Here is a 13,892-nt window from a genome sequence, read left to right as displayed (position 1 = left end):
TGTTGGCTTGAGCTCTACGCAACTGTCAACATGGATGGAAATGTTTTTTGAAATTGAAATCCCTATTTATTTATTGGTTGTACATGATATTGTGAAACTATATACATGTATAGTATGTATTATTATATGTACAAATGTATGGTGGAATATTTTTGATATCTGTGAGGCTGGATTTAGTGGTGTATTGAGTGAAAGAGAGTGGGAATGTGTTTGGTTTAAGTGTATTATTTAATGTTGTTGTCTTATGTTAATGACAAATATGTACCTTATTTTGTATATTAATGTTATAATTGTGTATGTGTTAGAAGGACCCCCTTGAAAATAAGATGATGCATCTCAAGGGGAAGCAATTAATGTGTGGTGTTTGGTTCAAATACATGCTATTATCTGAGATGAAAGAAAACTGGAATTCTAAACTAAGACGTCAAATGTTTTCAACAGAGAAAGAATCTGCCTCACTGTCTCAATACTTTTGGAGGGGAATGTAGGTCCATTACTACAATGGTATCAAATGTTTTCATCATAGGCCACATTGGTTGCCCTCGGGGTGCTGGTTATAATGGTGAAATGAATAATTGGTAGTGCTGTAGATGTATGCCAACAACCACAGTTCAGCACATACCTTGGTTTTAAGTTCACAGTTCAGTTCAAATCGGGTACAGTACAGGGATAAAATGCAAAAAAAAGTATTCATCTTTTGTGCGAACAGTAACACAATTCATGACTTAAAATGAAACAAAGATACTAAATAGTTTCCTTTTGGGAAAGTGCAGTATCAATTGCTTGGCTTCTTTTTAGGAAAAGAACAATGCAGACAAGTGCAAGCAAGCAAATCAACTTGCAATTGTGATTGGTTCATGATCATCAACCAGAAGTGTTGACATAATCCAAATTATGCGTTTTATTGGTTTAGACACATGAATTTGTTCATTTCCACTGCAACCATCTATGGGTCTGAAGGGGTTAAGGTTAAACATGGGATACACACAATTTGGATGTTTGTCCTCTCATTACCCGAGAGGTGGCCGACTACGCCACTCAACCAAGGCAACACCCCCTTTGAACACCGATTTCAAATCTAGTGAGGGGTGAAGCAAGAGTCTGATTTCCTGTTGAGTTATCCTTTAATAGCCAATATAGCAAAACTAACAGTTGTTAGTTTTGCTATATTGGCTATTAGAGGCCGGAATTAAAATTGAATTTTTGTCACATATTTGATTAAGAAACGCACAGTGGTCCTCGGTAGAGCCGATGAAAAATTGTGGCCCCCTCCTCCCATCCTATCTCGACTTCTGGACTCGGTGACGTAATCACACTTATGGCGTTTATTTAGCGCTCCTCCTCTCTTCCAGAGAAAATTTACAATGTAGCGGTCTGTCACTTCCCGAAAGAAGGAGGTTATAACTGCTACATTGGAATGGGGGGAAAAAGAAAAAAGAAAGAAAAAGACTTGTGTATCACATGACTTGTTATCTGCCCGGATACCGGCAGTGTGTGTATGCGTGGAGTAGGGAGCAAAAACAACACCGCAGGACCATTAGCGCCCACTCGTGATGAGTCACGCGTGACTCACCGAACGTGCCAGTAAGATCAGCGCTGCTTCCTTGGAAGATTAACAAAATAAAGCACATCAATTTCCCCATACCGGGAATCCATGCGTTTCCCGTTAAAACAGGCGAGAGAAGAGGGGTCCTGCAGATACCTGCACTCAAGTTTGTGTGGCACCACCTCTGACTCATTCTCCACTTGCATCGCGATGCATGATGTGCTTTGTCATTTCGACGTTCCAGTGGCAGCTTGCACGTCATCGGCGTACTCATTTCGATACTTTCACTGAGTGAAAACGAGATCATTTGCCAAATGAGATGCAAACTACTACTAAAAAAAAAAAAAAGATGTCCAATTCATATCAATCAAAGTGATGAAAACGATGTTTTGATACTAAGTAGTTCAGAAAATGGATGAAATATGAGGTGCCATATAAGCCAAAAATAGCTCTTGCCTCCTTACAAACACAAAAAGGTGGTGGGAATCATTCTCACACACAGAAACCTCAAACATCGCCCCCCCCCCCCCCCAAAATTTTTTTTTTTTTTTTTAAAAATCCCTCACCAAAACAGGAAATCTAATGTTGAGTTTAACATAAGACTGTTGTTTACGCATCTCGATAAAATTTGGGATGATTTGACCAAGAATCAAAGAAATGTTAAATAGTTTGGAAAACTGTATTCCCTGTTCCCCTTTTGCTCAGTGGCCAAGTTTTGTTGCATCAAAATTTTAGCAGCAGAAAAACACGTTTTAATGTTGCTGTATTTGACACACTAGCACAGGGGTAGGGAACCCTGGTCCTCGAGAGCCACTCTCCTGCCTGCTTTCCATATCTCCCTCCACAAACACAGGTGATTTGATGAACAGGATCGTTATTAGGCTTCTACAGCGCTTGCTGATGACCTCATAATATGAATCCGCTGTGTTGGAGGAGGGAGACATGGAAAATAGGTAGGACAGTGGCTCTCGAGGACCAGGGTATCCTACCCCTGCACTAGTGAGTGTTGACAATCCTGCCAAATCTGAATGATTAAACATATATAAAATGAGGATTCAAAATCATGAAAAAGCAAGCAGTTTGAGACACGCCCCCAAAAAGGAGACCTAAAATGGTGAAAAACTGCTTCATGCTATTTTGTTGTAATTCAGTACTGCATGTCATTTCACATTTTTAGCAATTATTTGACATGTATTTAGAAAAAAATATCTCTAAATACACTTTACAGGGTCTTTCGGTTTTTCACCAGAACTGCAACAGGGGATTAAAAAGTCATTTTCCAGTTTGCTGTGTCCACACGCTTAGCTGGCTTAGCTGTGTGATTGTGGTTGAAGACAAATGAGTCAGGACAAAAACCAAATTTGAGATTAATAATTTCCAGAGAAGAAGTGCAAGAAATAAAAACTAAACCCAGTCTCAGTAAAGACGTCCGTAATAATGTAAAGTAGAAAAGATTCACATTTATTATCAGTCAATCATTATAAAACAGAATCTAAACGGACATAAAAGAAAAGCGATTGCCTGTGAAACTGCTCTGTCAGGCTGCACGCAGAAAGTCGAATAAAAAGAAACGCAATCAATGGATGTTTCATTCAAGCCAAGGGCAGCTGTTACCTCTCCAGCAGCAACAGGGACAAGTGTTTCATCCGCTAGAAGGACTCCTTTTCAGAACTCACTTGAATATCGGCAGCATGCGAAATGAAAACAATTTCGTCCTCGTGGCACAGTTGTCACATCACAAGAAGGCACACGAGGTGTTTGCGCAGGCGTCGCATTGTTTATAAAAGACGCAAGCATTCGAGTCACAGAGCGCAAAACCTCCGCATGCTGCTGTCACCGCTGAGGGCAAGTGACCCGTGTGTGTCCGGGCATGTGGCAAATGCCGCAGGAACGAGTTTTCTTGGCAGCGGGGGGTTTATCCCCAGGTAGCTTTCTTCCCTTTTTCCCTCCATTTCTGTTGTTATTAAAGCCGCCGCCTCCGAAGCCACCTGACAGAGAAGCAAAGAGGTCATATCATTCTTTATGTGTGGTGCAACGTGTGAGAGTGAGCTGTGGCCAACATCCTGTCAATGTGACTTTTGTCTTTACGTGCATTACTGTTCTCTAGACATTGGTTGAATAAATGGCTGAAAAGTACATCGGCGACTGTGGCCCTCCTTTAGTAGTACCGTAATAACATTTGCTTCAGAAAAAGTTAGGCTAAGAGTTCTACTGTATTACAAATGAGGGATGTAACGATATCTAAACATCATGATACGATATCACGATATGGTCACATATGATAATTATCATAATATTGTGGGTATGAGTGTGACGATATAAATCAACATCGAGATAAATCGTGATACTTTGTCTCCCAATAGATTATCGATACGCTTACGCAAGTATCGCAATATTTGTAGTTAATATACAGCTACTATAACGGCACCATTATTCATTACTTATTGAGCAATTGCTTGGTGTGCCGCTAGGGGGAGCACCTCATAAGAATGGCGGAGAAATGGACGGAAGTCTTCAGGCGAAGAAGACTCATGAGCTTACTTTTACTTGTGTAAGTCAAGTCAAGTCAAATCAAGTCAAGTCATGACGTTTATCTGTCCAGCAAGTGACTCAGTTTTGCATACGTTTCTATGAAAAATGTGTATTATATCTTCAATTTTAAAGTTTTAAAACATATTTTGTTTTGACTTTCTAAAGCACACAATTTCTGTGGAACAATATCCATCCATTTTCTGAACCGCTTGCTCCTCACAAGGGTCGCAAGGGGTGCTGGAGCCTATCCCAGCTGGTTACGGGCAGTAGTACACCCTGAACTGGTTGCCAGCCAATCGCAGGGCACACAATTCTATGGAATAATAATATTGATTTAATTGGATTTAAGTAATTTTTATTTATTTATTTACTTTTGCAATGTTTCACAAAAAATTGTCACAGTTTATAAAATGAAACAATTGACTATGGAACCAACTGGCATGTTGCGTGACAATAGTGTTTAAGAAAAACACAACCACCCCTAATTGTGGGGAGACTGGCGATACAAAAAGGTCACAATATTGTTTAAAAAAAAAATGTCCTTTTGTACATTACAGCAATGCACGTAAATAACATACAATCTCTATTAACACTTAATATTGAGGCACTTACTTTCTAATGCACGCACATAATGAGTTCCTCCACATATTAACTTGGTTCACAAGTATATTACGTGTCCCTTCATCTGAGCATTAGTGTGGATTTTAAACATAGAAGGGCCAAAACTTGCCTTGTGAAAATTGAACTGCACTAAAAAACTAGCCACCAGAGGATGCTCAAACTGCACAAATGGAAATCAACTTTTTTTTTTTTTTTTTACAGATTTGCTGCTTTTAATAGGGTGACATGACGACGACAATATATTGTGGCAGTTTTAATACAGTCTTCCCTTGCTATTAAGCGGTTCACTTTTCGCGGTCTCGCAGTATCGCGGATTTTTTTTAAGTGTAATTTTGCATATTTTTTTTACAGTAATATACCCATTTTATAAAAATTTCTGAAGTTTTGAACATTATCAATGTTTGAACAAGAGAGAAATGGGAGAACATGTAAATGCCTCAATGAGAAAAGTGTATAAATTGTGCGGTCGGGGATTTTAGAGCCTTAAAACATTTATAAGAGTTGTAACACATAAAGCTAACTACTTCGCGGATTTCATTTATTGCGGGTATTTTTTGGAACCTAACCCCAGCGGAAAACGAGGGAACACTGTATTGCGATATCACGATATTACCGTTATCATTACATCCCTATTACATACTGTATATAAAGTGGGCGTGCCCACTTTGACAAAACCAAACTTTTGTGTGTGTGACTTGCCTTGCACCAAGGTGTTTTCATCAGCCCATTGGAAGAAGTTACACTGCTGCTCTCTTGGCTTCCCGCAGGTGTGAAACATCCGTCCTTTGTTGGGCCCGTCCTTCTGCACGGTGCGCGTCACTGTGGCCTCGTTACAGTTACACGTCACACCTCCCGTAGGCCCAGCGCCACATCCTCCGGCACTGCTCCTGAACCCCGGAGATTGCCTGGGAAGCTGCGTGATTCTCGGTGGAGGCGGCGGTGGTGGCCAGTGATTCTGCAGCACCCCCTGCTGGCTCGGCTGATCCGCCCACAGAAAGAAATTACAAGTCCCCAAATTGCACTTGTAGAACTGCCGTCCTTGGTTGGGGCCTTCTTTGCGCACGGTCAGCAAGATTGCATCCTGACCACAGTTGCACACAATGACATCACTGTTGTGTGTGCTGACACTATTTCCCCCTGGTGGTGGACGAGGCGGTGGGGGCCAAGAGGGGGCGGCGGGAGGAGCACAAGGCCGTGCGTTTGAACTTATTGCGCGAGGTGGCGCTGGTCTCGCGGGGGCCTCCCATCCTCCTCCTCCTCCTCCTCCGAGATATTTAAGGTCCAGCACCTCTCGGAGAGTCTCGTCACATCCACCGATGCAGCCGACAAACTCTAAAGGCATCATGGGAGGGAGGCTCCCCCTACGGAACTTGAACTTTAACCTGAAGGATATTTAGAGATTTATTTCAGTTTGCAATTGCCAGCCACGGTTTACATCCATATTGAATAGAAAACACCTCTGCAAACTACAAGCACTTTAAAAATTATTCATGAATAAGTTTAAATATGTGAGAGGGGTCAAACTAGAGCTGGGTGATATGACAATACAGTATACTGTATTTCACAGACAATAGAAAAGTTTCTATCATCATTTAACCTTTTCTTGGCAAATATTGATATATATATTTGTAATGGAAGATTATGACAATTGCAAATAAGAATGACAGAAGACAATTTGAATTGCTGGAGAAGAGCTTTACCACGCACACTCAGCTGCCAGTAGGTGGTTTAATCGAAAACAAATCATGTCATAAAGTGCCACCTACAGTGCATAATTAAATGTAACAGTTGATGAAAAATTGGTAAACTGTCATTGTCATTGTCATTGTCATTGTAACTGATAAATTAAATAGCAAGGTGGGTGAACGTACATGAATACTACTACATTAAGAAAGAATTAACTAACAGCAATTTTTACATAACTATTTAAAAAAAAAAAAAAAAATGGCCATCCTCAAAGCATGATGGGAGTTCCAGCATCAACTACTTCCAACTAGAATATTATTTTATTATGCATGCACTCAATTTATCTAAGTAACTAACGAGCATGACTTTTTTTTCTTTTTTTTTTTTTGGCGCAAAAGTTGTAATGCTACCAGTGCGCCAAAAACATTTACAGTGCATCTTATGGTTTTATTTTGCAAGATCATCTTTGTGGCGTTTGATTTACGGCAACTTGCCTGATTTTGCGGCATTATGCTGCTTTACGTTATTTAACACAAGACGATTCAATGATGGATGCGAGTCAAAACAGAAATCAGGAACTTGAAACTAATAATTTTCATTGCTTGTATTTTAGTTCCAAAAAGGTCTCAAAATTTATTTTTATGCCACTTATTTAAATTGGTATCTTCATTTGTGCAAAAATATGTAGGCAACTTTGCCTATCACATTTGAAAATTTTATATAGCAGCCCGACAAGATACATTTCTAATTTGATACATGTCTGTTTAACATCACTTGAAAAAAAATGAGAGAAGCAGCCACAATATGTTGTAAAACAATTTGTAGAGAATAATTTCAAATCCGTATCTATATCGTAGTATCAGTATTGTGATATAAATGGCCATTAATGTGATAAAACAAGCATGCCATATCACCCAGCACTAGGCAAAACTAATTAAATATATGACATATTTCCACCTATGGTGGGGCAAGTATGAAATGTATTCCATGAGATAAATAACACAAGCAACTGAGTTAGCTTGGTTTATGACCATCAAATGAGGCTTAATAATTGTTTTATGAGTTTGTCTTCATTGTGTAACACACAATTTTCTGTTAGGGGGATCTATCAGTGACAAGTTTGAGAATAGATGCAAGCTACAGCTGCTTTTTGAAATATATGTCAGGAAAAAACTAAAAAATAAAAGTTTAGCCAGCACAGTAGGTTGCCATGGTGATCAGCAAAGTGGCACTCTCAGGAGACGGCAACATAAAAAGTTTTTGTATATATAATTAGTTCGAGTGTAGAGAACAAACTGCTGGGTGAAATGTGAATTCAAAAAGATCTGTTTTTCTACACAAGTGTTGTGGCTCTGCTTTAAGGTCTGTACATCTGAAGAGTTGCTGTGGCAACAGATACTGGCGTGAAGCACTCTGTCTTGCTGCTTGCCAAATGTGCCCTATATTTGGACTGTGCTCTGGCATTTGGGCACAGGGTGAACGCCCACTGATGCAAACAATTTGGTCAGGTTTCTTCATAATTTAACTCACAGTTAAACAATTTAAAAAGATTTCATTGAGAAGTATTACTTAGGTTTCTTATGTCATTGTCATGTTGCGTTGGTGTAGAAATGCGCTGAATCATCCTGACAGGTTTTTCTATACAGTAATTGTGCGTGTGACAAAATATAAGGCAACCATAATAAACAAATAAACATGTACAGTAATGCAATATCCATATAAGTATAGCATTTAGTGGCTCTCATTGAATTGTACATGTATGGCAGGTGAGTCTAATAATTGCTATGACGGATAATGAGCTTTTACTGTGAGCTTGGCCTTGGATTGTTCTGAGTCACGACTTGCATATAAGAAAATGGTATGACCTTGTGCATTGTTGATTGGAAAAAAAAATATAATAAAATAAAAAAAACTTGGATGAAGTTGACATTTTTTCTGAGGTAAGCAAGACCAAGAAGATGTGCATCATTACCCACAATTCAGTGCTTATTGGTACTTAGCCGTCTAAATGACTTTCACATAGCTGTTCTTCACAGCTATAAATACTTTCACCTTCAGACATGGTCGTACGCAATAGAGTAAGAATCATTTCTCAAGCTTTCGGCCAGATGCGTCAGTGTTTTATACACCTTGCTGTGTGAAAACTCTTTGAAAAACTGCAGTCCAAACACCTTTCCCGCAATGATGCGGCAGCTAATAATAACATGTCTGATTGCCCTGACGACATCACTATCACCAGTTGAAAGTACTCACATGTGAACGGGCCGCGGCCGGCAAGTGGAACAAATGCTGTCATCTCGACTGACCTCCAGCACCGTGTCAGGAAACCATACGGCTGTTTTGCAGGCTGGGAAGCCCACACAGGATAGGAACTTACTACGAAGGCGGGAAGGAAAACAATAGTGATCAAGAAAGCATGGATTCACGAGAAAACAAAATACAAATACTCAAGTAGAGCAAAGCATTAAACATTTGTTCTAGTCACATTTTCGTCTCACCCGTTTCCCTCCTTTCTCTTCTTCAGCAGCATGTCCCGTCCACAGTGGGGACACTTCCGGACAGGCAGCGGGATCTCCATGTCTTGCTGCTCAATTTCAGGGATCTCCTGAGCAGCACCCAAATATGGCGACAGAGCTTCATCTAACCTGAAGCGACATATGGAGGTTTTCTTCTTGATAAGTTTAAGTTTCAAGCAACAGTTTCATTTCATTAGTACATGTGGCCTATCTGAATAATACACAGTACTGACTTCTTTGCCTTTTTGACCGACTCAATGAAGACAGCCTTGTATTTCTGGATGTGTTGCTGCAAAACACTCATTTTGTCTTTCCTTCCCTCTGATACCAGCTTAAGATCTGCCTCCAAGTCAGCCCGCAGGTGTGGTTTCGACATCTCGTAGCCCATAGAGTTGTAACCTAAGCCAAGAGACGCCAAGAATGAAAACCTTCTTAGGTACCTTCTTAGGCATGTGAGTGTGAGGTTGTTTATTTACCTTCCACCAGGCCCATGCCAAGCTCACCAGGGAGAAACCTCTGATCAGCTGTCAAGCCCACGTACATGCGACTTTTTATGGTTTCGATGTGCTCCGCGTGTGTTGCATCGGTACCTGTTGAACACAATGACAACATTCAGGTAGGTGTCGATAAAATACTTCTTGGGTAAATCTAGAAAAACATCATATTAGTTGCATAATAATTTGGAACGCAATGCATACGTTCTCTCTATATTGCCCTTACTGATTTGAACCTATCAGTTATCATCTGTTTTTGTTATTGCTTAAGGCTACAAAAACTTTAAAGCAGTCTCAAAATGTGTGTTTGTGACATACCAATGCCATGTTTCTCCATCAGTGATATGAGGTCAGCTTCAGTGAGCAGCTGTGGAGGACTCGTCTGACCGTCCACCATCTCTATAGCAGAAGGCTGGAACTGGGAGCCTTCTTCATACACTGGAATCACCTAGCATAAACAAAGTAGCTTTAATAGTTACGATTTCAAACAATGACCTTACTCCCATGGATTAAGGAAAGAGAGCAGAAGCATCAATCGGCAACTTCGGGTGAGTCTGGGAAACCTTGGCAAGTTTCATGGCAGTCATTTTTTTTATTGACAGAAGATACGCTTCACAGTTCAACTTATGATATTGCGATTGATTTTGGTAATGAATTGTGATGAATCATCCAACAAATGACAAGAAGTAGTATGGAAATGACTGCAGCTTCATCAATTGTTCAAATACATCTATACGACGATTGACGGACCAATGTGAAAATGCGTCAAAATGCATCAGTTTCCTAATCTGGAAAAGAGAGAGACTGGTAAATTTGTGGTTCAATTTTAGCTGGCGTTCTGCTGTGATTTTACGAGTTATTTACAATTGTTTCTTTTCCTTTGTGATTGGAAGACATGAATGCATGTAAGCATTATGTTATGGAATCTACTATTTACCATCACCATCAATTCAAACATTTCAAAGTTTTCATCATGCTGAGATCCAGAATGATATTTGTTTGTATATCTCTGGAAGTGTCGTGAGATCACTCGTTATGGGAAATAAATTCGTAAATAGAGGTGTGCAAAATTTCCGATTCTTAGATTATTCACGATTCGGCCGTGGAACAATCGAGAACGATTCACAAACGTCCAAATTCCGATTATATAAATATGCCAAGGGAAGCGAAACGAGCGAAAAGTACGCGGAACTGAAACGCAGTAGCGCGCGCGGTCTTCGGGACGCTTTTTGGGACGGACCGAGAGTACACATCCACAACTCACGCCTCGAGATTCAAAACAACAACAAGCATGGCTGAGCTGACCAACCCACCTCTTCATGACATCAGACCTGCTCCGAAAAGGCAAACAACTTCAGGCGGAAGTATCAGCTAGCTGGCTGCAGTGCGTCGGTTAGCGTTCTACAGGGCGCCGCGCAGTGATACGAACGAACGAACAGAAAAGTAGTGGCTGGCGGTAATGGCGTCTGACTTTATTCAGAAAAGAGTATTTTGGTGGAAATGTATCACGCTTTTGAAAACAAAAAGTTTTTAGAAGAAAAACGCTTTATTTCCGAGACCCCAGCCAGATTGGTGGACTATTTTCCTCTCGTCCAACGCCGAAGTCAGTGCTGATCGCACACACGGGAGGTGAGGATCAAATTGAGATTCATGTTAAAAAAGCCGAACGATCCCATTAATGTTTACACGTTCATGTTTACACAAGTTAAAAAGCAGAAAAGCACTTGAGGTTGTTTTTTTTTTTTGTACCTCTGAGAAACTTTAATGTTTACATGTTCATCTTTACACAACTTAAAAAGCAGGAAAGCACTTCTTTTTTTTTTTTTTTTAGGCATTTGTATTGAAGTAGTAGTTCACATTGTCTTTCATTTATACCTCAATGCACTTTTGAGTGGATAAAAATAATATATTTTTGCTCAATGCTATGTTTTATTCTGTTGAAGACTGAATATACTTAAAAGCTGTTGTTACAGAATGAGGACTTGAGTATTTTATTTACTGTTTTGAACTGTTAACTTGATACTGAAATAGTAGTTTATGTAGGCCTGAGAGGACTTTTGTACTATTTTTGTAACTAATGTACGAAACATTAAAAGCACAAAAATACATTGTTTTTTTTCTGCTGCCTGGGGGGGAAATCAATAATCGTTTTATAATCGAATCGTAGCCTCTGAATCGTAATCGCAATCGAATCGTGAGGTGCCCCAAGATTCCCACCTCTATTCGTAAACGTCCCGTGTTTTCCGCACTATAAGGCACACCGCATTATAAGGCGCACCTTCAATGAATGACATATTTTCAAACTTTTTCCATATATATGCCGCTACAGTAGAGGCTGGAGTTACGTTATTCATTCATTAAATGGTGCTGCGCTAAAGGGAACGTCAACAAAAACAGTCAGATAGGTCAGTCGAACTTTATTAATAGATTACAAACCCGCTTTCTGACAACTCCATTCACTCCCAAAATGAATAAACCGCTATTTTATTATTTTCTCTGAGGTAAAGTATTAGTATTAGCTAGCTATCCAAGATGGCGGGATCTTCCCGCTCATGCGCGTCACCGATCATGTAGGGTCACCGATAGCGTCTTGACAGCGAGACCTGTTGCGGCTCAATATTGATCCATATATAAGGCGCACTGGATTATAAGGCGCATGGTCAGCTTTTGAAAAAAATTGAAGGCTTTTAGGTGCGCCTTATAGTGCGGAAAATACGGTACTCTTTTTTTGTTTTCATTCTAAATTCCTAATTTTCGACACTCTGTAACCAATACACCTTGGAAACGACTACTGCTTCTTTAATATATATATATATATATATATATATATATATATATATATATATATATATATATATATATATATATATGGGGTGTGAATTGCCTAGTACCTGACGATTCGATTCGTATCACGATTCACAGGTCACGATTCGATTCGATACCGATTAATCCCGATACGAATTTATAAGTCGATTGTTGCGATTTTTTTCATTCAAATTTAGAAAATACTAATCAGTAAGCTTGTAGAGTGTAAGATTTATATGAAAATGTATTATTTATTTATCTGAAATTTCAGTCTTATAGAGGTTGTAATCTGTTTCATGTTTGAACAGCATTAAAATAAAATATTAAGGCTTAATGTTCCGTTCATATAACATTCTTCCATGCTCAAGGTGTGAATCCTAAAAAAAAAAAAAAAAAAAAAAAAAAAAAATCGATTCTGCCGATTATTGAATCGATTCGAGAATCGCGCGATGTAGTACCGCGATATATCGCCGAATCAATTTTTTTTAACACCCCTAATATATATATATATGTATATATATATAGGGGTGTGAATTGCCTAGTACCTGACGATTCGATCCGTATCACGATTCATAAGTCGCGATTCGATTCGATACCGATTAATCCTGATATGAATTTACAAGTTGATTGTTGCGACTTTTTACTCAAATTTAGAAAATACCATTCAGTAAACTTGTACATGCACTGTAAGATTTGTATGAAAATGAAATTCTTTATTGATCTGAAACTTCAGTCAGTGAGCCACTGTATTTAATAGGGGTGTCACGATTCGCCAACTCCACGATTCGATTTAAATTTCGATTTTGGGGTCACGATTCGATTTTTTTTTCGATTTTTTTTTTTTTTTTTTTTCGCTCCCCCACTTTATAACACAGAGGCATATGCTTCTGTAGGCTAAGGCTAGTCTATGATCATTGGTTCTATTCATTGTACAGTAAATCTTATTTCAAAAGATCGGCTACATATAGGTGATGCAATTTCCATATTATTTTTGTGTAAATTTATGTAATATATGATAATTGACATTAGGCAGGAATGATCAAATTCAAAGAATTTATTTACAATATAAAGTTAACCGTCTTGTTCTTACTGAAGTGTAAAATAAAAAATAAAAAAACAAAAACAAAAAGTCACAGTGGGTGCCTGCCATCTATTGACTGTTTTTGGTTACAACAGTGTGCTGTGCGTTCCTCTTAAAATAATGTGCAATGTGCAACAACAACAAAAAATATATTGTATCCAAAGTCATGGAACAAATACAGCCTGAACAAACTATATCCCAACATTTACAGTTGCTGGGCATACTGTAGCGTGGTTCAAGTACACTAATTAAATGTTTGAATCCAGCGTTTTCCAAGGCTGCAGGTCTGCTGCTATAAATAGACCTATGGATCTGGCGTTTCGCGCGAGCTGAAGTGTGTGGAAGTTTCACTGTAAATGAGGATGAAATAGTTGGTTGGACCGTTGTTTTCCCACTTCTAGTTGAATTTGATCGAATCGTGTCCTCTCTTCTATTTCGATGCTCGAAATCGTGACGTAATTTCGATCGATTTCGATAAAAAATCGAAATCGTGACACCCTTAGTATTTAACAAGCAGGTTGTAATCTCTTTCATGTTTGAACAGCATTGAAATAAAACATTAAGGCTTAATGTTCCATTAATATAATATTCTTCCATGCTTAAGGTATGAA

General features: G+C 39.0%; 1 protein-coding gene across 4 annotated transcripts in view; it reads right to left on the bottom strand.

The window, feature by feature from the left end:
• Positions 1-2,802: 2,802 nt before the first annotated feature.
• top3a (DNA topoisomerase III alpha) overlaps positions 2,803-13,892 on the bottom strand; it is an 18,780-nt gene continuing 7,690 nt past the window's right edge. For 2 of the 4 annotated variants that reach the window (XM_077540454.1, XM_077540428.1), the window contains exons 13-19: positions 9,714-9,843; positions 9,378-9,491; positions 9,135-9,300; positions 8,884-9,030; positions 8,639-8,761; positions 5,399-6,081; positions 2,803-3,534 (exon numbers count right to left, since the gene is read on the bottom strand). In XM_077540454.1, the coding sequence (XP_077396580.1) occupies positions 3,380-3,534; positions 5,399-6,081; positions 8,639-8,761; positions 8,884-9,030; positions 9,135-9,300; positions 9,378-9,491; positions 9,714-9,843 (1,518 nt within the window). In that variant the 3' untranslated portion in view covers positions 2,803-3,379. The remainder of the gene's footprint in view (positions 3,535-5,398; positions 6,082-8,638; positions 8,762-8,883; positions 9,031-9,134; positions 9,301-9,377; positions 9,492-9,713; positions 9,844-13,892) is intronic. The other 2 variants (XM_077540435.1, XM_077540445.1) reach the window with 2 other exon arrangements.

The sequence above is a fragment of the Festucalex cinctus genome, chromosome 1 (genome assembly GCF_051991245.1).
Source record: "Festucalex cinctus isolate MCC-2025b chromosome 1, RoL_Fcin_1.0, whole genome shotgun sequence".
Taxonomy (NCBI): Eukaryota; Metazoa; Chordata; class Actinopteri; order Syngnathiformes; family Syngnathidae; genus Festucalex; species Festucalex cinctus.
The sequence above is the reverse complement of the archived record's forward strand: the minus strand, read 5'-3'. Positions and strand labels throughout refer to the sequence as shown.